The sequence below is a fragment of the Lissotriton helveticus genome, chromosome 7 (assembly GCF_964261635.1).
Source record: "Lissotriton helveticus chromosome 7, aLisHel1.1, whole genome shotgun sequence".
Lineage (NCBI taxonomy): Eukaryota > Metazoa > Chordata > Amphibia > Caudata > Salamandridae > Lissotriton > Lissotriton helveticus.
Window position 1 is genome coordinate 475,886,601 of NC_136068.1, and position 22,137 is coordinate 475,908,737.

The 22,137-nt window shown below is 43.3% G+C and overlaps 1 protein-coding gene across 1 annotated transcript in view; it reads left to right on the forward strand.

Moving 5' to 3' along the window:
* Positions 1-2,645: 2,645 nt before the first annotated feature.
* LOC144766830 (importin subunit alpha-5-like) overlaps positions 2,646-22,137 on the forward strand; it is a 29,450-nt gene continuing 9,958 nt past the window's right edge. Inside the window, exons 1-6 of the mRNA XM_078650550.1 lie at positions 2,646-2,729; positions 3,368-3,636; positions 3,954-4,036; positions 17,135-17,398; positions 18,950-19,183; positions 21,085-21,267. Of these exons, the coding sequence (XP_078506676.1) occupies positions 2,647-2,729; positions 3,368-3,636; positions 3,954-4,036; positions 17,135-17,398; positions 18,950-19,183; positions 21,085-21,267 (1,116 nt within the window). The 5' untranslated portion in view covers position 2,646. The remainder of the gene's footprint in view (positions 2,730-3,367; positions 3,637-3,953; positions 4,037-17,134; positions 17,399-18,949; positions 19,184-21,084; positions 21,268-22,137) is intronic.

Below are 22,137 nucleotides of genomic sequence, written 5' to 3' on the forward strand. Positions count from 1 at the left end.
CACAGCACACATCTGGTTCACCATCCCAAAGGAAGAATCCCCTGGCTGTGAACGTCTGCACTCTGTCCTGTTCATGTAACCAGATGCAGAGGCTGTACATCAGTCTGACTAGCATTCAGTCTCCAGATAGCTTGACTCCAGTGGTGTGGAGAGCCTGGGACTCACGTCTGAGCATATCCAGCCCACTCGATGGATTTAGGCCCAGATCCTTGTACTGGGGTGAATGTATGACATTGTTCTACATTCTGTCCATCAACTGTGTTTTTTGCAATTTTCACCCCGAGTGGGCTGGGTATGCTCAGACGTGAGTCCCAGGCTCTCCACACCACTGGAGTCAAGCTATCCAGGCTGATGAAGGCTGATAGCCAGAAACCGGTCCTTGGATGCTTGATTCCGGTGTGGGAGAGACATGGCTTGGTAGTTCGGACTGGACTGTTCCCATGAGGCACAGGTTCAGAGCTGATTTGCATATAGCCAGTGTCTAACCCAGGGTGGTGTGGAGTGCAAAAAAAACGATGGATTTAGGCCCAGATCCTTGTACTGGGGTGAATGTATGACATTGTTCTACATTCTGTGCATCAACTGTGTTTTTTGCAATTTTCAGGGTTACAGTGGCATTCCACTCAGGAACACTTTGGCAGTGCCATCGTGTAGTCGTGTCAGGTAAGTGTCAGCCCCTCTAATCTTCCTGACCAGAAGGTCTGGTGCCAGGTACTTCTGCTTGTCACTTACTCATCACCTCCTGCAGCATCTGCACACTCACTCTGTCTTGGGCTAAGCAACATCCACCTCCAAGTGCTTCAGACATGGAGACTAATCTTGATTCCGATCAGCCTCCAACTAGTCTCCTCACCTTTGGGAAGCTGGATGCCAGCTTTGGTTGTCTAGCAGTACTCTTGGTACTTTGCAGAGCTTCCCTTCCTTCGCCAAAGAACTTAGAATTGGACCATGTGTCAGCAGCTCCCATGTTACCAGGCCTCCTCTCCCTGTTCACTGTATTTGTACAATTGGGACCAGTTTGGTTAGCACTTCTTTCATGCGCTTTTTCCAGACTCTGCTTTTCCGGAGTGATGCTCCTCTCACCAGTGTAATCCTTAGTTGATAGCACTCGCAACCGAGTCGCAATAGTGTGGAAGGTATGCACCTGACCATCGACAGCCACTCTGAGCAGTGCTCAGGAAGAGGGACCAGACTGGCTTCACCTAAAGGACCCTTCAGACCCTTAAGAGGCTGCAGTTCCACTTTACACCTGTCCAATACCAAATTGCAGCACTTTGAGACTAATCAGCAGTTCTTTGCAGCAAAACGACCTAATCAGACTTCTAAAGTAGTCTTGTATCTTCTTCTTCATTTCATTGTCTGGTTCTCATCCCTCCAGCTTTAGGAATGTCAGCAATACTCCAGTGTTTAGGAAAAGATCCTCACCTTCCCTTGTGCACATGAACCGACCAGGAGATTCCCAAAAGGAACCCAGAGACTTCCATTAATCTGGTTCACTCATACAGTGCATGCACAATGTACACCATACATACATTAATTTGGGTGTTGGCACTAGGACGAGAGTTAACATGTATCAGCAACAGATGAGGTCTTGTCACAACTAATTCACAAAATACCATAGTCTCCTCTACCACTCTACATGCTAAACCCGTGACTGGACAGTTCAAGGTCTAATAAATGAGGGCGTTTGTACCCCCTCAAGGTCTGACCCAATAAGTCTCGCTTATGTCCAGAGGCTGGCCCAGCTCTCGTTTACACACTAGATTAGTGCCAGGGTAAGGCCAGAATCCAAAGCTGAGATTTCAGATACTTGCTATTGTCTTATGGGTGGACAACACATCTGTACACCATGTACCTAGTCCCATCCTCCACTCAATTATCAGATGCTTCTATATGAAGAATTCTATTATCTGCACTCATGTTTCATCTAATGTGGCAGGTCCAATCGCTAGTACAAGTTTATCTTCATAGAATTCTCCGGTGAAAGAAGTGAAGTGGTTCAAATTGGAAGCGCTGGGATGATTTGAAAGGGACAGATTTGAGATTGGGTGGAGGGCTTTATGCCATATCTGGCTTTGGATGTTTGTGCAAAGTATTAAAATTAGTAGTGTAAACTAGTCTTTCTCACTACTAGACTATTTTCCAGAACTCTAGATATTGGTCTCAGGTGTTGCAGTATATGAGCCTCCTTTACTGCATTTGTGAACTACCAAATGTGATGCCCTCGTCTTTTGCGATCTCACAATAAATAAGTCTGACCTCTAAATTATCGTAGTTCCTTTTAACTTCAGTTGACATTAGCTATGGGTTGTTTGGGAGGCTTCTGGTGCTGGTAGTTCGATCTGAAATGATTGTGTCAGTGTGCAGATTCAAGGTTTCATCACCCAATAAAATCTTAATGAAACGTGGTAATTAAATTGTGAAGATTCCAGGCTACTCAAGCTACGTTTCCAAACTACAGGTTTCAAGCTGTAGTGATGTTGCTCATATTGCTGTTGGCTCCTATTGGGGTGGATGAATGCAAGTTGGAATTGACAATAAAATCCTGTGGGATTGACAGTCCTGGAGGGTGAGGTATAGTGAAATGCCCAGTCTTGTGGTCTTCTGGCTTTCTATCAAGCTCCTTCTATCAATTCTTTACAGATTATGCCGAGGACCTTTGTGGAAACTGACCCGGGAACGAGTACTATAGACCGAGATGTTGAGTTGGAGTTAAAGCCGTTAGGAAGGTATTGGCCATTGCTCTTCCTGTGTTGAGCTTCTATTTAGTTTAAATGTTGTCCTAGATGCTTGTTCATTGAAATGAATGACACTTGGTTATGTTCTTAGTTAATTTGCATATTAGAACTTGACACTTGTGCAAATGATTTGGTCCTAGTCTTCAGTTTAATGTGGGCATTAAATCTACCCTCTAATGCCTCTGTTACAAGAACCTGAATTTTTCATGCATTAGAAGTGGATGTATTTTTAGGGACAGGGTCACGACTGGTGTGCATATGGCTGGGTCTGAACTAGGGTGGGGAAGGGAGCTAAAGAAAAATGATGGATTCAACTCCGATCTGGGGGTGAGTGTCTGACATTTCAGCTCTCCATCTTGTGTTTGCTTTTGGGTGGCTTATCTGCCTGCTCTTTGCCTCCGGCATCTCTTCTACTTTCCAGTGACTGGCACTTTCCAATGCAGTGCTGACCGACCAGTCAATAACCAGCATGGCTAATTGAGAAGTAAATCCACTGAAGATGTATGCATTTTGTTGCTAGTTAGACTGGAAATACAGCTATCTAAAATGTTCTCATCAAGGAAGACTACACGTTGCCTGAATTGTTTCAGATTGTGCTCACCTTGAACATCATCTGTTCATCCTTCCAGAGAGATGCTATTGGAGGAGAGGAATCCTCCCATTGATGAGGTCATTGAGCGTGGGAATATCCCCTTAATGGTGGAGTTGTTGGCCCGCGATGAGAACAGTACTCTGCAGTTTGAGACTGCCTGGGCCCTGTCTAACATTGCTTCTGGGACCTCCGAGCAGACCAAGGCTGTGGTGGAAGGTGGAGCTATCCCAGCTTTTATTGCACTGCTCTCATCGCAGCACCCGCACATTAGTGAGCAAGCTGTGTCGGCGCTAGGCAACATAGCAGGTAAGGGGAATGCTTTGATGTAATGGCAGCGTGTTTTGTTTTTCCAATTTAAGCTTTGATATACTAGTTCCAAAGGTATTCGTTAACTTGTGTAGTGTGCATGTGTTTAAAGAATGAACAGTATGTGAATATAAAGCAGATCATGCTTTTAAACTGGTGTTTCTTGTTGAACCAAATGGCTACTGTTACAGAATAAGGTTAACTGAAAATTAGCATATTTAATCCAGTTTGTTCTCGCCATTAAATCAATGTTGAATAAGTAACCTGCAATGCATGGACTCTAAGGTAGCTTAATTTTTTGCTGTTTATCGTTGCAGATGCTGGCCCACTCTACGGAGATTCTTTGATCAAATGTAATGTTATTCCCCCACTTCTTTCCCTGGTGACGCCCCAGACACCAGTAAGTGACTTTTTGAAAATGGAATGTTGATCATAGTGACTTTCTATCTGTATACAATTATGAGTTCTTGATCTACAAGTAGGTGGTTTTAAACAAGCAAACTCCACACAGTGCCTAGAGTTATTCAAAATGGTCCAGTTCATCCAGTGTTGGCTTCCTGTCCATGTCTATTCAATGCCAGAGCCTGAGCACTGGTATGTAAAATGGTTTGTAGCTCTCTAAGGAAGGAGGATCTCAGATGGGAGCCTAGGCACCATGCCAACACCTTCTATGGCGATTTGTATTCTTCTCAAGACTGTATGAAAATTCCTCTTCGAGCGATTGATGCAAATGCCTCGTTGAATTTGAGTGTCATGTAAACCATTGTTGCTACAGCCTGTTGTAGCCCCAGGCATATGTCAACATTATCCAAGTTCATGCTATGGATTGTCAGTTGATAAGGCATGAAAGCATGTTGGAGTCATCGGTCAAGCTAATCTCACTTAAATGTCCCACCCGTGTAAAAGTTTGTACATGCTAATTTGCCATGAGGGGTTGATTAGCCAAATGTTCTACATTCCCACTGAAACAAATTGTTTTCTGTAGCTTCTGTATTTAGAACATTGAATTTAAATTGCTTGATGTAATTTAATGAAGGTGGCGTAATTGTACGGACTAACATGGCTTGTAGCCGACAAAGGCTTTGGGAAAGACCATGGAACTTGGGTTTTCAAAATGTTTTGAGTGGTTTAAACCATGTAGCCCGTTAAATGCTATCCTTTGGAGAATTCAGCCATTGACTTCAGGCAATCAAAATCCCCATTTCTCATTTGCTAAATCTTTGTGCGGATCTGGTTGTTATCGACAGGATGAGCTTTTATCAAAGGCCCACTTCTCTTCCCCCTGCCCCCCACCTTCCTGCATCCACATACACCCACATTCTGCTGGTTGAACCCTTATGGAGGCTGGTTGCAGTTACATTGCTTGCAGTGATTTTTGCCTTTCTCTGACCCCAAATATTTTGAATTGGATACTTTGAAACCTGGTCTCTTTGGGCAAGTTCTTCATTTTAAGGATCAGACTGTTTGTACATGTGAGCGCAAGCAGGGCTGACTCCTAGGTATCAACAATTTTACCTACTTTTTGTCAGTTATGTGGTGTCGGTAAGCCAGTCATTCCGATAGTTTGATGGCCTGGAAGCTCTTTGGAAAGTAATTTTGTAGAAGAGCAGAATGTGAAGTGTTCCAAAGGACGCAATACTGTGACAAGGTTGAGGGGCTGGGGCTCCATAAACCACACTGCAAGTGGCTCTGAAAACAAATAGTTTAATTGTTTGCCAACTTTTATTTTTTTTTATTTTAAAACTGGATATTGCGGCGTTTGCAGTATTAAATATTGGGATAATATGGACTATTCAGAAATGGATCTTTGCTCATTTTTTTTGAATATATATACCATACACCACCTCCACTTTGTTTGGTCTCCAAGTATCTTTATTTTCAAATGCTCCATTTACTATGAGTAACCAGTACAGCAGATATTAAGCTTGCTTAATTTTAAAATGCTCCTAAAACCTAGTAATATATTATATTGCACATGTTAAATTAAAGCACAACTCAATATCCGGAGTGCCTGTTCTAGTGATGTTTAAGCATTTCTTCTAATTGTAAAGGTTTTTTTTTTTTTGTAGCTTACCACTTCACTTTGTCTAGAACACTTTTCGTTCACAACCAATTCTCACAGGGTCTTGGCATAAAGTTTGAGTGATGGGGTACACCTACCATTACTGCGCCCTTCCTTAGACTGAAATGTGAAGAGGAGCATTGATGGATGACTTCAGTACAAATTAAACCATGTCCCACACTTCAATGGAAGATGTTACTTAAAAGTAAGCATTAATCATATAAAAGTGATCAACTAGTTAGAGAATAGAAATTGCTAGAAATTAACCGGCCGAATAAAGGCTAGACCTCTATACTTGTGTTTGGGGTTTTTTTGTTTTGTTTTTGTGGCGCTATCTGTTCATTTGCACACAGGCACAGCTGTGGCATTTGCTTGAGTGTTAGGGTTTTGCCTGGAATCTCTTCAAGGATTGATAATGAACAGCTACGAAGACCAACTTAGTTGAAATTGGTGTCTAGTGATGCAGTACTGACTTGCGTTAGTTGGCATACGGGGAGGTAGGTGTGCAGGGAAGGGGGTGGGCCTGCAGCTCCCCAACAAACACTTTGACGTTCAGAAGGTTAGTGGGCAATAACAAATGCCTTTACATTTAATCTTGAAATGGGTCAAATGTCAGGCTTGGTCTTCTGACAAATGGCTGCTTATTCTTAACCTGGAAATTGCATTTGAAGAAAGACGTGGACCCCAAAGGGAGGATTTTGTAAAATTAACTGACAATTTAAGTGGAAAGGGGAGGCTCCAGGATATTGCTCCTTCTACTGACCCAAAACTTGAGCTGTATAAATATTTCAACTTTGAGTAGTTAGAAAAGCACAAATAAAGCACTATTTTGTAACTTCGAAGTTTTGGAAACCAATATTTCAATGGGATCAAAACAAAGCACCTTTGCTTTGTGATGCACCAGTATCTATTCATTGAAACACGATTTCCACACATTTGTGCGCTGTATAGTGTTTTCAGTAAAACTTAATGGCTGCAAGAATGTAGGGACCATTTCTTTAGAATTGTGCAGTCTGTAAAGGAGTGTTCTTCCACACCATGCTTTAGTAAGCTCTTTGCAACAGTGCACTCCCAAATGCACCACTGGTTACATACAACACCCTTCCTGCTTTCATTTGCTACACTTTGAGGGTGTTATCCGTTTTATATCAATGACTCAAATTGTTCCAGCACCACTGTGTGGGTGTTAACGTTTGAACAACTGTACAGTTGCTGCTACAAAACTGCATTGAGGCACATTGAAAGCTCTGCAACCCGACTATTAATTTATTTTGTGGTAGGCAGCCTAAAAAAGGTGGGAATTGGAATTTCTTTATTATGCATGATTAATTAAAACCGTTGCATACAATAAAACTTATTATAAAACATCTGATCATATATATTTAAAAATACTGTTATATGGTCCTCATATTTAATTTCAGTTACTCATTAAAAAAGGCGAAGTAAAGAGATGGAGGAGGGCGGATGCCACCGTTATTTGACTTCTTCCAATGTGCCCTTTAGCCTTTTTCCTGTGGGTCGCAGTGTTGTTGTAAAGAGGGCCGTGGCCGATGTAGGGAGAATCCTCATTGTCATTGCCTTAACTCTTGATTTCTATCGACAACTTGCGACACTTCATTAGGAGGATTCTCTACGGAGTGTTTATAATTTAGATCACTGTGGAAAGCTTTTTTTACCACTTACTACTATTTTAAGTGTAACGAAGGTAGGAAGAGTTTTTAGGACGTTGGCTCAGTTAGTGACTCTTCTCCCTGTTCTATTTAATGGGTTTATCCGTTTGGCAAAGCTTCTGTTGTTGAATGTTCCTAGGGCAACGTACGTAAATTTTCCAGTCGCTTAGCTGTTATGTCAAAAAACGTTGTTAGTCGACAATTTAGCTGCACACTCTCTGGGTTGAAACGCAGCAGAGCTGCTTGTCTACAGGTCCTAACTCCGTATTGGTTGAACACCGGTTTTAAAAGGCTTATTCTTATGTCTCTTAGGTTCTTGCAAGTGCAAATGACGTGTAATAGTTCCTCCACTCCGCAGCCACAGAGGCGACGAGGCTGATCACTGCCTTTTCTCTCCCAAGGGGGAAGAAACTGATTAATTGCACCAATACCCAAGCAGACTTTTAAGAATTTTTCCTTTGTAGTTTTTATTCCGATTTTCAAGTAAGACTGCGGTTTTAAAGCTTTATACGTATTTAGTACTACCCAACCGTGAGATCGTTTGGATAGCGTGTTTTTATCTTCTGCAACTGCCAGTTGTCTGGATACCTTTGTTACGTTTTTTTTAAATACAGAGTGTGACACTGTAATGCTCCAGAGGTCTGTCAGTCCTAACAGTTTGAGTTCTGCAGGTACTCTCTGGCTGGTGATTTTGTAGGGCAGAATAACTCTGTCCAAATATGGCTGTTCAGGGATCCTTCTGCTGCTACTTTGATTTTATGCTGCATTTTACGTATGCTCCCCTTCTTTCGATTGATTGTTTTTGTAGCCCAAACTCCAACCGTATTTGGGCTGGGGAAGCATACCTAGGGAGGTGAAAGATGGATCGATATGCATTAGTTATTGTATTTTCTACAGCTATTGCATCTTTGCCCTTCATTGCTGAGCTATCGTATGTTATTGTAGGATGAAGTTTTGCTTGCAGGACTTTTATTAATGGATCGAGTGTTAGGTCCGGCAGTAGCTCCTTTAGAGGTTTTATTGTCAAATATACCATTACCCCTTTCCTCCGTACAGAATCTATCTGTGGTTTGAATGAGTTGTTTCGGTCTAATATTAATCCTAGGTATTTGTAGCTAGGTGCTTGATCTAAGCAGTGCCCATCCAGGAACCAATTGAAACCTTTCTTCCTATGATTTACTGCCATTATTCTTGTCTTACTATGATTTATGTTCAGGGTGTTCAGTTCTGAGAAGCTGTGAGTCACATTCAGTAGATGTTGTAATCCAATAGGAGTTCGACTTATCAGAACCAAATCGTTGGCATATAACAGATTAGATAAGGTTATTTCCTAGTTTTGGAGCATGGTTTTTACACTTGTCCAATTTCCCTGGTAAGTCTGCTAGATAAAGGTTAAAAAGCGACGGGGCTAAGACGCACCCTTGTTTTAACCCTTTTGATGTAGTGATTTCTTTTGCTACGGGAGTCCCTGCACCTAGCTTTATCCTTATCCAGCTGTTTGTATGCAGGTTCCTTAACTGGTCCAGAAGCAGAGGTGGTATTCCCATCCCTTGTAGTTTTTGCCAGAGCTTTGTTCTGTCCACATGGTCAAAGGCGGCTGTAAAGTCTATGAAGCATAGGAACAGGGGGTGTTTCCCCAGTTTTGCTGCATCCATTAGTAAAGTTAGGGCTTTGTGGTTGTCTGAAGCCCAAGTTGTTAGGTCATTTAAAATAAGCCCTGGAAATATTTGGCCTCGGTGTATATGAGGGCTATCAATCGATAGTATTTTGGCTCAGACCTCTTCCCTTCTTTGTAAATCGGGCTTATGATTGAGCCTCTCCAAGACTGTGGAATAATAGATGTTTCAAATGCATATTTGAAGACCGGTTCTAGTGCATTGCTCCCAAATTCAGGATCATGTTTGTACAGCTTTGGCGGAATGCCATTGGGGCCTGGGGCGCCTGCCTGTCATCCCTTTGCCAGTTGTTTCTGAATCAAGGTTGTTTCCAGGCTATTGGGCTTCTCTTTTGTACTTATGACATTACTTTGGGTCAGTGTTAAGTCAGTTTCCCTTGTAAGTTGGGTGGAAGCTTGGGAGAATTTTTCATCTAAATGGACGTGGTTTTGGTTTAGCATCTCCCTCGTCAAGCTGATCACTCTCTCAGTGCAAGGAGTGGCGCTTTGAGCAAGTATAGAATTGGTTTCATTAAAATGATTATAAAGAAAGTAGACCCAGGCCGCTTCAGAGATGTTCGAGTTTATCCCAGGATGGGTTGGGCTTTGTAATCTATTGATTGATTGCCAAAACTTGGCGCTATTTTTCATGTTCGATTCGTAAAGTAATTTAACCCATAGATCGTTGTTCAGTGATCTTTTCCTGTCCCATCTCCTTTGCTTTAGGAGAGCCTTAGATTCACGGAGAGATTGCTGCAGTTTTTGATCGGTTTGTGATTTACGAAGTTGCCTTAAGGTGTTTATGATCCGTTTCGTTTTTTTTGAGACAGGGCTCATAGCCTTTTTTGTTACGTTGACAGCCTTGCTGCTCTGTTTCTGATTAATCCCAGTTGCAGTTTTGTCTCCCAGTGACCTGGTGAATTTTTCCCAACTGTCCATCGGATGTTCTGAGTTTTCCTTTGCACGGATTAGTATATTTTTTGCTGTGCTTGATACTAACTCCATGTTGGTTGAGTTGCATCTTAGTCGCTTGAGATTTACTGCTTCAACTGAAAATATATTTTTGTCCGCCTCCAGTAGTAGGTCTGTCTTTGTTTTCAGCGTCAACTCCTGTGGCATATGGTCACTCGCTGCATGGTTACCTATTTTGAAAGTAGCTATTATTTTGAACAGTGATAAGGACATAAAAGTAAAATACAGATGGGATGTCTTTTGCTGAGTGGTATGTGGGAGCTGGTGGATTATCTTCCTTGAAGCAACCGTTTACTGATCTTAAATTTAGGTGTTCCAGTTCCTGAATAAGAAATTTGGAGCAAAATGTTTTCTTCACTTTTTTACGGGGTCTTGGGCTGGAATTCCCCATGCGTGTAAGTTCCTGGGTCGTGTTGTCATCATAAACTCCCCCCAGGAGATGCGTGTTAAAGTCAGCGGCCAGGATGATGAGTTCGGTGTCCTCGTCCTCCATTACTCTTTTTAGTTCTTTACTCCGTTCTTTAGCTGTTTTTAATTTGTGTTTTGGATGTACATAAATGTTTATCATTATTACCTTTTGTGCCTTTTGATCCATAAACAGTTTTACTATTGATGCCTGAATGCAACTTGGAGGAGTCATACTGATCTTTATAGGAAATAGGGACTGTAGGCCCCCGGATCGACGTCCAAAGCCCTTCCTCTTTATTGCAGGAACAGAGCTAGAAGTATAACCTTGTAACTCGGGTGGTTTTTCTTCTCAGGTTTCCTGAATAAAGATGACATCGAAGCGTGTTAAGTAATTTGTGACTTCTTCGTCATTTAATTTGGATGTTAATCCATTTATGTTCCAAATACTCATGGTTATGTCACTTTTTTGCTAGGTGTGGATTTTGAAAGTTAGATTTCACATGTCAATTTGGGTGAGCCGGTGTTATTGTTCATTGTATGCTCTGACAGTTGCTTGTAGGCGAAAAGCAGGTTAATGCCGATTGACCTGAGGTTGGAGAGCTGCTCCTTGCTCCTTTTAAAATTGAGGAGGAAGCATTATTTTTTTTTTGTTGATGGTTGCTGATCTTAAAAATACCTTTGGAAGGTATTTAGTTCCTGTATTATTCTCCTTGCTATCTCTGGTGTTTTCCATCGTTTTTTTGTAATCTCTAGACTGGCCTGCATGCTGTTTAACTGGAATTCAATTGACAGTAGGTCCAAGGTGTTAATATTCGCAAGATTAAGGATTTATTGCAGAAATCTTAGTGCATTTCCTCTGTTCAAAATGTCTCCTCAGCCGCTTGATTTATAGTGGGGGGAAAAGATGATGGTGTCTTATTCTTCTTTATTGAATTCGTAGTTTGAATACTGAGGGAGCTCCCCATTAGTTGTAGTGTGCTCCTCTGGCCTTATGTTGTTGGTACTGCTTGTCCTGCAGTCGGTGCTGTATTGCAGCGTAAGCGTTGTCTCCTTAGGTTTCCCGGCGGTATTCTGCGATATTGCGCCATGTTGGGAGAATGTGTTTGGTGAGTGGTGGGGCTCTTTTAATTCATCCTGTGTGGCTACCCTGCTTCATTATTGTGTGTTGGACGACTTTAGTTGATGCTTTACTAGTTAGTAAGTCCTTGCTAGACGCACTTTTCTTGCGATCAGTTTCCTGGTTGCTCGGGGGGTTATTGGGTGTTCTCTTCCAGGGGTTATACTCGATGCCTCATTAGTGCCACTCTCCCTTCTTTGGGTTTTGTGTGAAGGGGAGGGGGGGGATCTCCTAGCCGTGGCATCCATGGCACCCTAGATCCTTCTTCCACAGCATGTTCTGGAGAGCCTGTGAGCTGAGCAAGCTGTTTACCATGGAGCTTGATCTGGTTAATTGTTCCTTCCTTTCCTTTTTTTCTTTCGCCGGGTGTTCGTTGTCAAGGAATCTTTGTCAAATGATTCATTTTTAGGTCTCGCTCTCGAGACCTATTGTCTTTGAGATGCCTCTCAAGGGATACAGACCGGGGCACGCGCAGATTGTGCTCTGTGGACGCGCACGTCCAGCCACGCGCACAGCGCCTCTCCCGCAGGCAAACCAGCATTCAGTTTCGCTTTCGCCCTATCGTTGGAGCGACCCGCAATGGCGGGTCCGCTCAAGAAAGGAACATTGATACTGTGCCTTCATCAGCACAAATTGAGAATGCTCATGTATCAGTTCTGTTCCTATTGTGAAGCGCTCTGACACCTTCGGCTAAAGTCCGCACTATACAAAAACGCATTCAATAAATAAATAAATCCCCCGCTCATCCGGTATGCGGGAGGAGGATCCTACTCAGCGGCAGCGTATGGCATCAGGGAAGGCGCTGCGGGGCGGAGTTGGACTGTGTGCCCACTGGCCGCATGGCGACTAAACATGTACTCCGGCTGCCTGCAGCGCAAGGGCCGGTCTATTGAGGCTTGCAGGCCCGTGCATGCGCCTTCCAAAAGTGCATCGTAACCGCCCACTGCGGGGAGGAGATGAGTAATAGACCCCGTGCTAGTGTGTGGGACCCTTGAGCCAATTAACAACCTGCAGAGATGCATCTAGCCAATCCCATGCCAGGCTCTAAAGGCTCGAAGCAAATGAACATCGGAGAAGATCTCTGCAGCCCGCCCTCTCACGAGTACCTAAACCTATCGGTATGATGTAAACAATGGGGGTGAAGCACGGGCTACGGAGGGACAACGACATGAGAGATGTGAAGAGTGAGTGAGGGTCGGTGTGCTCTTGCTGGATGGACAAAAAAGGTCTGAACAAGCCCCCGGGTCATTTACATAACTTGATCTTGAGGTATGCTAAGGTAGGTTAGAGAGAATTCCTTTTGCAGACTTGACTCCTTCCAGAGGAAGGAGCAGGGACTTGGGAAAGGTCAGCCTGTAGGTTGCTGAAGTAGTCCAGTTTGCTTTGAACTGGCTGACCAACTCGTATTTTGACCATATGTCATAGGGTGTGCAGATGAGGAGTTCTCTAGAAGCGGTGGTAGAGAGGTGATGAAGGTTTCAAAGGTCAGGCCTCTTGAAATTTATACCCTGGTTTCTAGCTGAGTGTGCAAGGGTGAAAGTGTCGGGGGAGAACCAAACAGAATTGGCACATTTGTGTGTTTTGATTTGTCATTGAGTTGATAGTTTTGGTTTTGAAATAGTTTACCAGCAGGGAACAGGTAGCCATGCACTGAGCTTTCTCAATAGGATATGAACATGTCACCAGCAGGTTAAAACGTATATATCTACAGCAGGTCCATTCTAAGGTGCTTTCATCTGCGCCATTCGGAGTGTTTGCTCTTCCACCTGATATATCTAAAGCGCACTTTCTGTTGGTATAGATGGTGAGGTTTATTGTGTTTTTAAGTATTAGAATTGTAAATATCAATGCCTTCTATTTGTTTTAAAAACCCAAAACATAAATAGAAGGCATTATCGTTTACAATGCCTATAGCTCAAAATCATGTGAATGCGAGACCTATTGCATTGCAAATGCTGGTTGTTCTTTTGTTCAATCTCTCTCTCCCTTCTGGGGAAGGATCTCTAGATGTTTTTATTGTCTCCAAGACTTCAGGTTCCATTTCTTTTCCCCTGAAGGTGGGTGGTTCGTTAATCACGATGATCTGGGTTTCATTTTTTGGTCTCATAGTGGATAGTAAATCACCCAGTATTAATGGAAGCGTGAGTAGTTTGTCCACTATTGGAGCGCAAGTGCATTCTTGTTGTTGTAACCTGTCGAGTGCTTCCTCTTGCCCTCGTTTTATTAGCCCATTCAAGTCTGCTAATTTCCGGTCAATCCCTGACGTAAAATCAGCTAATGTTTGGAGTACTGTTAACTGAAGATCCATTTTATGAGATTGGTATTGCAATGCTGCAGTTGAGTATTGTATTGTGCTCAATAGCGCCGCCCAAATCAAGTCCTGGGTCTTATTGTTTTTTTCCTTTGTTTCTGGATTTGCACAGTTTGTTAGTATTTTTTGGTTGTGACTGTACGACGCAACTAATTCCTCCCATTCTTGTGATGCTAAGAAAGACATATCACCATTAGGGTTATAGTTACTTTCTTGAAGTAATGGCTCACTCCATTCTGGTATTCTAATGTCTCGAGATTTACCTTGAAACTAAGGTTTGTAATTGGTTAGTTGACTGGTGTGGGGTAATGGAGGGTTTTTTTTTTGCGTTTTTTGCTCCTTTGATTTATTTTCTGTCTGGCCGGCTGTTTTGCTGGTGGTGGTTTCGTGAAATCTAGTAGTTTGGTTTTATCGGACTAAGTTGTTGCAATGCTTTGCATGTTTTTGAGGCACCTTGTGTCTCCTCTGCCTAGTAGAGTGTTTGAATAAATTTAGTGTCTGTTCTGATTTGCGACCTACCCAGCTGTTCCTTTTCTGGAGTTTCAAGCTCACTCCCCTTTGTGACTGCTTTTAATGGGCTGTGGGGGCTCTTCGTAGTTTTTGAGTTGTACAGTGAGCTCACTACGATTTCCTGCTTCATCTGCCTTTGGTCAATTTCAATTGCCCTTATTTATTCTTCATGACTGTTTCCATTGTCTTTTGTGTTTGTAAGCCCCATAGTTGGTTCCAGCTTGACATTTTCTTCTATTTTTTCTGGATTTTGTTGCAATGGTTGTATACTCCTGCTTATGTTTCCTCTTCCGTTGGTTTTGGAAGAGTATTCTGAATGAATTGATAAAACAGTTTAATTTGGTCCCCTTGTTTGGCTATTTGTTGATGGTTGCGGGAGTTGATCCTGGTTTCCTGGTTGCAAACCTTTTTATTTCTCCTGTTTTTGAGAATATTACGGTCCCTGGGTCTTTTAAAAATGAGAATTTGGTGTATATTTTGGGCTGGAATTAGGTGAGGTTTCTTGACTGCAGTGCGCCCTTTATGCATATTAGGTCAAGCGTGTCGGGGCCTGAGCTCAAGGTAGCTGTTGAGTCTGTTTTTGCCTCCATTTTTATTCCCTCTTCTGATAATGATTCTGTCAATGATTTCTTTTCCTGTGTAGTTGAGATTTTTTTAATTAAGGAATTGGTAAAGGTGTTTTGAGGGAAGATCGGGGTCACGTTGGCCTCGTTGGTTTCTTTATTTTCTAACTTCCCACGTTTTGTTTTTGCCCAGGCGAACTGCCGCCCTTGCTGCTATCCCCGTTTTCTCCCTCTTGTTCGTTTTTTTTTTTTTTTTTTCTGTGATCTTAGATTGATTAGCAATTTTCTTTCTTTTCCGGACCTCATTGTGGCCTACTAGCCTGCTAGCTGTAAGTCTGTGTCAATCCGAATTGTTAGCGTCAAGATGTTTTTAGCGTCAAGATGTTTTAGGATTTTAGCCCATTCCAAGGTGGAGGTAGTGGCTCACCCTGTCTCCTCGCACCCCGCAACTCACAATCCGGGCTCTCGCCTATCCTCTCCTTTCTTCCCCTATCCCTTTACTGCTCCCGGGTGTTGTCAATCACTGTACTCACTGCGGTTATCGAGTCCTGGCCTTAGATCTCCGGTCTGATGGACCTCTGGCCCCTCCACCTGGTCCAGGCTCTGGGCTCCCCTCCACTCCGCTCTCTGCCAGCTGTTACTCACTCTGCCACTCAGCCACCTCCTGCGGGGGAGGGGGGCAGGTGTCCGTTAGCAGCTGCCATCTTAAAATTGCTGTGGAAAAATTGCTGTGGTACCACCCCAGGGGCCCTGCCTCGCCGTTTTTGCTTGTCGCAGTGACCAGCGCGACCCCGGTTTTGGTGCCAGCAACGGTATCTGCAAGCTGTGGACAATCCTGGCTGATAAAAAGTCCTGCAATGACTACCTGAATTTCCCGAGTGTTCCGTGGGAGTCTTAACAGTTATTGGCCGGTCGGCCCCGTCGGTCCTGTCTGCCCCGTGCTCCCCCTCCCTCTGGAAGGGCTGGGGGGGCAAGGTTGGCGCAGGCTGCACGACACGACTGGAGGCCAAGGCTGGAGCAATCTGCACGTCTCCACGAGAAAGCGCAGAGGGTGCGGTTTCACAGCTCCGCAGCTCTCCCTGCAGTTTGCCTCCACACTGCATCTGCTCTTTCTAAAAAGCACGAACTGGGGAATCAGACAGGACTAGAACTGTAGTCAGCTGTGATCAACAAATGCAGCAGTGGGAGTGTGGTCATCCGCCCCAAGCGGCCAGCAAAATGAAAGGTTTGCTGTGTGTCAACAAAATGTCAAGCTATCAGGCGGGAGGGTGGTTTCCGTACTTGTGGTTCCGCTGCTCTATGGCTCCTAAGGCTCACGTGGGGATCGTTTGAGGCTCGGCGCTTGTCTCTCTGCCCCCTGGTTGCGGCTCTCCACACCCACATCTCTGCGCCCTCGCCACCCTTGCCTCTATCTCCGCTCCGGCCCCGACACGCCGAACGGGGCCAGGTGAGATCACGATGGTGTCGGGCGGGCGGGACCGAGTTGGCGCCGTGAGTCAAGTATCACCCCTCCACTCCTGCCACGAGAAAGCTCAGCTGGGGGGGCGGCTGCACCACCGCGGTCCAGTGGAGCCGTGGGGTCTTTCTCGTGCTTTCGTCTGTGAATCTGCAAACTGCAACGCGACTAGTCTAGCACCATTCCTAATTGCTGAAAAGGTGGTACTGAAAGCTTTAATTTACAAATGTTGGCGCTTGGAGTAGTGAGTAGGGACTTGACCTGACAAGGTGTGGTTGCTTTGTGGTGGGTGTGCAGGCCAAGTAATTAAAACTTCCTATAGAAAATGACAGGAAATGAGTGATATCCAAGCTCCCAGTGCTGATCTAGCCTGGTCAAGAAGCCAAATGCTGTCTATGTATGACTCATTGATGGAGAGGAGGAGGTGGTCCCCATTGCGTCTAAAATTTGAGGTTTGTGTGAACTATGCAGGTGGATGATTCTATAGCTTCAAGTCGCATGATTCAGGTCAATCATGCAATGAGGGCTGCAAGACCTTCTCGAGGGACTGCTTGCCCAGTTGTGGTTCAATGATCCACTTTTTAGCCAAATAGCATTGTAGAATTTGCCAGTGCTCCAGATATACAGTGGTGACATCCTAAATTAGAACATTCTCCAATATTTTCTGTACCTATTCCTTTGGAAACATAGGTGGTTGAGCGAGTTCTAATGGTTCTGGTCACTGGTCTGACATTAATTTCACCCTTCCTTATTGTCACGAGTCTTTCTCTTTCAGGTTGGCTTCCTGCGCAAAATCACCTGGACACTAAGGAATCTTTGCAGGAATAAGAACCCTCATCCTCCAATGGAAGCCGTTCTTCAGATCCTGCCAGTGCTAAAACAGTTGCTTCATCAGCATGACAAGGATATTTTATCGGCCACCTGCTGGGCAATGTCATACCTAACAAATGGCTCAAATGACTGCATTGATGTTGTGATGAACACTGGTATCGTGGAGAGACTTGTCCAGCTGTTGGCCAGTGAAGAGTTAGAAATGTTGGTATGTACAGATTCTTTCCTTTAGTTCTCAGATTAGGCGATTGGATAATTCCTTGATTATTTTGTGCTTGAAATAACTGATTTGCTTTGGGTTAACTTGCTAGCTTGTGTCCTACTTTAGGGTGGAAAACATGACTGACCCAAGCTTTCCATTTCTCTAGTCCATCACTGGGGAGATGGCCATTTTCAGTTTCACATTCAACATAGCTGTGGTTGGTTGTGCATGGTTTACGTGGTTCTTCAAGAGTTTGGGGGTGGAGAACAGATCTCCGCCTACCTCTATGGGTTTGACAAATGGCACCTTACCCTGGTGATGCACTCACCGATTGCTCTTCTACATTGAGAAGGAGTTCCTTGGTCTGTCAGACCAGAGGGAAAGGCAACCGGTTTCCATTTCTTTCATAGTTCTGGTGCGAGAACTTCATCTTGACTGATCCATGGTTAACTTGCATGTTTGTTTGGATTGGGTAATTTAACATTCATTCTGATTTCAATCCCTTAAAATGGATATCTGATCAGTGGGAGCAACTATATATTCCTTTCATCGGGGGCAGTTCTGAATACTTTAATGTAGTTTGATTCTTGGCTCCCAAACAAAGTACCCTTAGCTTAAAAAAACACCTTCCGAAAAAGTAATTTCCTTGACTCTAAGGACTACAAATTACAAGCCTAGTTCTACTTGTAGCCTTTGCTTGGGTGTTTGAACTTCAAATGCGATTCCTAAATTAATCTTTCCATTGGGCATGTCTTTGATTTGCCTTGTAGTTTAATCATAGTTCTGTAGATGCAGACCTGGATCTATCTTGGTTGACCAAAATTGAGGTAGATCCTTGAACAGCAGGCATGGCAAAGTCTTTCTAATGTTGCGTTTGTTCAGCTGATTACCCCATAGAGAACAATAGCTAGGCTTGGTGCACCAGAGCATCCATGCTGCTCGGCAAATGTTCCATTATAAAAACACCACCAGCTGCATTGCTGTCAATCAGCCATGCGTTTGTTTCAACCCCACCATGCAGCTTTCTTGTCTCTCTCTCCCTTCTCTCTCTCTCTCTCTCTCCTGATAAATCGGCTATTCTTAAATTTAGGAAGGTAATAGATGGACTGATTATCATTACTTTCTAAAAGTCTTTCCCTTGATCTTCTCGCATGCCTCCCACCAGATTATTGACCCATCTACCTAGTGATACAGGATTATCTGTTAATGTTTTGCCTCCACCAAGGAGCGGTCTAGCACACTCTTGGTTGAATTCCTTCTTTTATTAAACATTTTGCATTGATTAATTTAATTAGCTTGTATTTAACATAATATTCACTTGAGGAGTAGATTAACTGTGTTGGTGCCACTAGTCCTGGTCGATCACCAACCGTATCCTCTACAATAGCTAAGATCCAAGTGAAGTGCTTGCTATGGATTCATTGTGTTTTTAAAAGCATTTATTAATGCCACAGAGCACAAGGATCTCCTATATCATTGATTATAGAGAACTTTTTGGTTCTAGATAGTGAGCACCTTTGTTCAACCTAAAAGGTAAACGTTGTCTTCCATTTCCAGACTTCAGCTCTGCGTACAATTGGGAACATTGTCACTGGAACAGATCTCCAAACACAAGTGGCCATCAACTGTGGCGTGTTGTCTGTCTTGCCCCAACTACTGCGCCACCGCAAGCGGAGTATCCAGAAGGAAGCGGCATGCGTGTTGAGTAATATTGCTGCAGGGCCCTCACAGCAGATTCAACAGATGATCAACTGTGGCCTGCTCCCGCCACTAGTGGAGGTTCTGAGCAAGGTAATGTTGCATGTCTCATCTTAGTTTGTGATGAGTACTAGCAGGTGGCTGCCTCTGCGCGAACAAATTTACATTTTCTTACCTGAATGGACTAATGTTGAAGGCTAACTATCCTGTAAGGAATATTATAGACCACTTTTCAGGCTATTGTAACTTTACTGCCATTTATTGCTAAAGTTTCAGTGTTGGAGGGAATTGAGTGGGTAAGGGTTAGTGCAGTTCACTCAATCCGACTCTTCTGAGTCCGTTGTGGAAACAGTCAAAGACACATGAAAGATAGATAGTAGTCTGAAGTTGCTGCTTAGACTGTATTCTCCAGTTTACAATGTACCATTTGCTTGTTACTAGATCATTAATGGATGGGATTTGGTACTGCATGGAATGGTGCTGTAGGGTGCTCTATGCACCTTAACTTCATCTTAGTTCTGAAGATTACTGACACTGTTGTTTACAGTAACTTTTGTGTAACAGTTTAAATTTAGTTCTGCACCTAGAGTAACAAAAGACCCTTTTTGTCTTCACTAATTTCGTGGTCATAACCTACTTCAAGTGGTGAATGGATTCTGTTTGGAAGTAGTATTGTGTATGGCTGCTTTATTTTTCTAATCAAATGACTTTCAGCAATGCAAGGTATGTTCAGTTGAATTGTATGGATATGAGCAATCCATAAAGTTGCATCTGCCTTACTTTTCTGGGTGACTGTTTAATCTTCACGTTTTGTGGGCTGCATTTTCTCTAGCTGCAATCTTGCTTTCTCTGTAGCTGCCAATGTAGCTTTCTCAACTTCCTCCTTAAAATTAGCATTGCCAGTATCCAACTTAAGTGGACAAAAGGAGAACATTAGTACTTGAATTTTAACCACATTCAGCCCCCCCATCCTGCCAAAGAAAAGCGCTATTCAAATATTCTTTGGTCACATGGACAAGCTGCCACCCCTTGACCCTTCTCAAATGGAATAGTTCCTCTGAGGCTGGGGAGTACTTTCAATGCTTTTACTTCAAGAGTTATTCCTGCAGTACCTTCTATTTTACATTTGGATTTGTCCTACAATCTAAAATGTAATATACAATTCTTTTATCTAGAAAAGACAACATTCTTCTATAATCTGCTTTAACAATATACTTAAGCTTACTGTGGGACTTCTGCTGCTTACCAGAAATGGGCACCATGTGACTCCAAGGTTTCCTGATTAACAAGTTAAGTCTACGGTGGAGGGAATCTAAAGTAAAGCATCTGAGCTGAAAGATCCTGTGCCTTGTAACTGGAAGCCCATGTGATCCAGCCTTCGATAGTTGCTAGAGCAGAACACCTCTAGGCAGCCTCTCCGCTTGCTAGGTTTGCTCTTAAACACTTGTCTGGTATCATTGTTAACTAAGACCATGTTGGATGTTTTCAGATGGTCTGGGCATTTTGAGGATTACTCTGTCTAGAGCCACATTGGGTTTGAGGCTAAAGTGAGCACATCTGAGGGAATAGGAATTGCTCTAGACTGCAATAACTGCACTCCTGATTCTTGTATCTAATAGATTCAGATATTGTATTAAGATTTTGTACATGGAGCAGTAAATGGTCATCTGGGGTTTATAATCCAAGGGCTTAGTATACCAAACTTCACTTTTGTTTTCCTAAATTCTTTCCGTTTAGAGTTGTGCACCATTATCTATTTTATACTGTACAATACTACAAATGTTTAACTGTGTAACCACTACATAAGTGCAACGGATTTTTAAACACCTTTTTAGTTTCTTTTACTGTTCTTGGATGGGAGAACTGCTAATGCATATATTAGTTTGTTTAATGAGCACAGTCTGTTAACGTTTTTGAAGACTGGGTGGATATGTCTGGCATCAGTCATTGACGTGTTAGCACTAAACCTTGCAATTGTCCATTCTTAATCACAGGGTGACTTCGAAGCTCAGAAAGAGGCTGTGTGTGCGGTCACAAACTACACCATTGGTGGGACGGTGGAACAGGTGGTCCAGCTGGTCCAGTGTGGAGTGATGGCTCCTTTACTAAACCTGCTCACTTGTAAGGACAGCAAAGTCACTTTGGCCATTTTTGATGCAATTTCGAAGATCTTCATGGTGAGCAATCTGCAATGCAGGGTTATTGTAGCCAGTATGAGAATGCTGGCATTGGCCTTCAAGGACTGGTCTCAACTATATATTATGCAGTGCTCCGATACACACTCTGGTAGGGCAGTGCTAGAAAGTACTAACAGTGTAGATATTATTAAAAGTAAATGTGTTTTTAGTCTTAAGCCTTAGAGTGTGGGGGCTATTGGGAGGTGGGATGATGCGAATAAAAGGCACTGTGCAGTGCATCAAGATATTGTGGATCCTGTAAAGCTGAAGGGTGCCTTTCTTCGTTCCGCAGGAAGCCGTGTAAAAAGGCTTGGGTCGCTGTAAATCAATGGTGGTTAGTAAGGGACACAGTTTACTGAAGTTCTTGGTCAAGGCTGCTTTGATGTACCATCATGACTAGGGAGGTCTGGGCATGGCTGACTTAAACAGTAGGATTTAGGTTTTGGACATTGCTACCGAGCACAATCAAACTCGCTTCCATGAAGAGTGGCATAATTGGAGAGATCTAAATGATACAAGTTTAGTGGCTTTGATATTGGTGTGGATGCTGCTAATATTCAATGGTGTGCTAAACTTTAAACACTGGATTAAATGTGTACCTGTAGTTTCCCTTGGGTAGTTATTGAACCACTTGCCCTAGTTTTCATGCAGCCAGTGTAGCTGAATTGGGATTTTGATGATTAGCCTGCATAGGTTAGACCTGTCTAATTGACCTACCGCCTTGTCAAGATTAACTGTTTGATGTCTAGTAATGGGCTAATATTGCTTCTCCATCAGCCCACCTTATTTTATTTCAGTTCTGGCAATGACAGATTTGTTTCCCAGAATCGAGATCAATGGCGACTCTTTGGGTTCCAGATTTTATACACT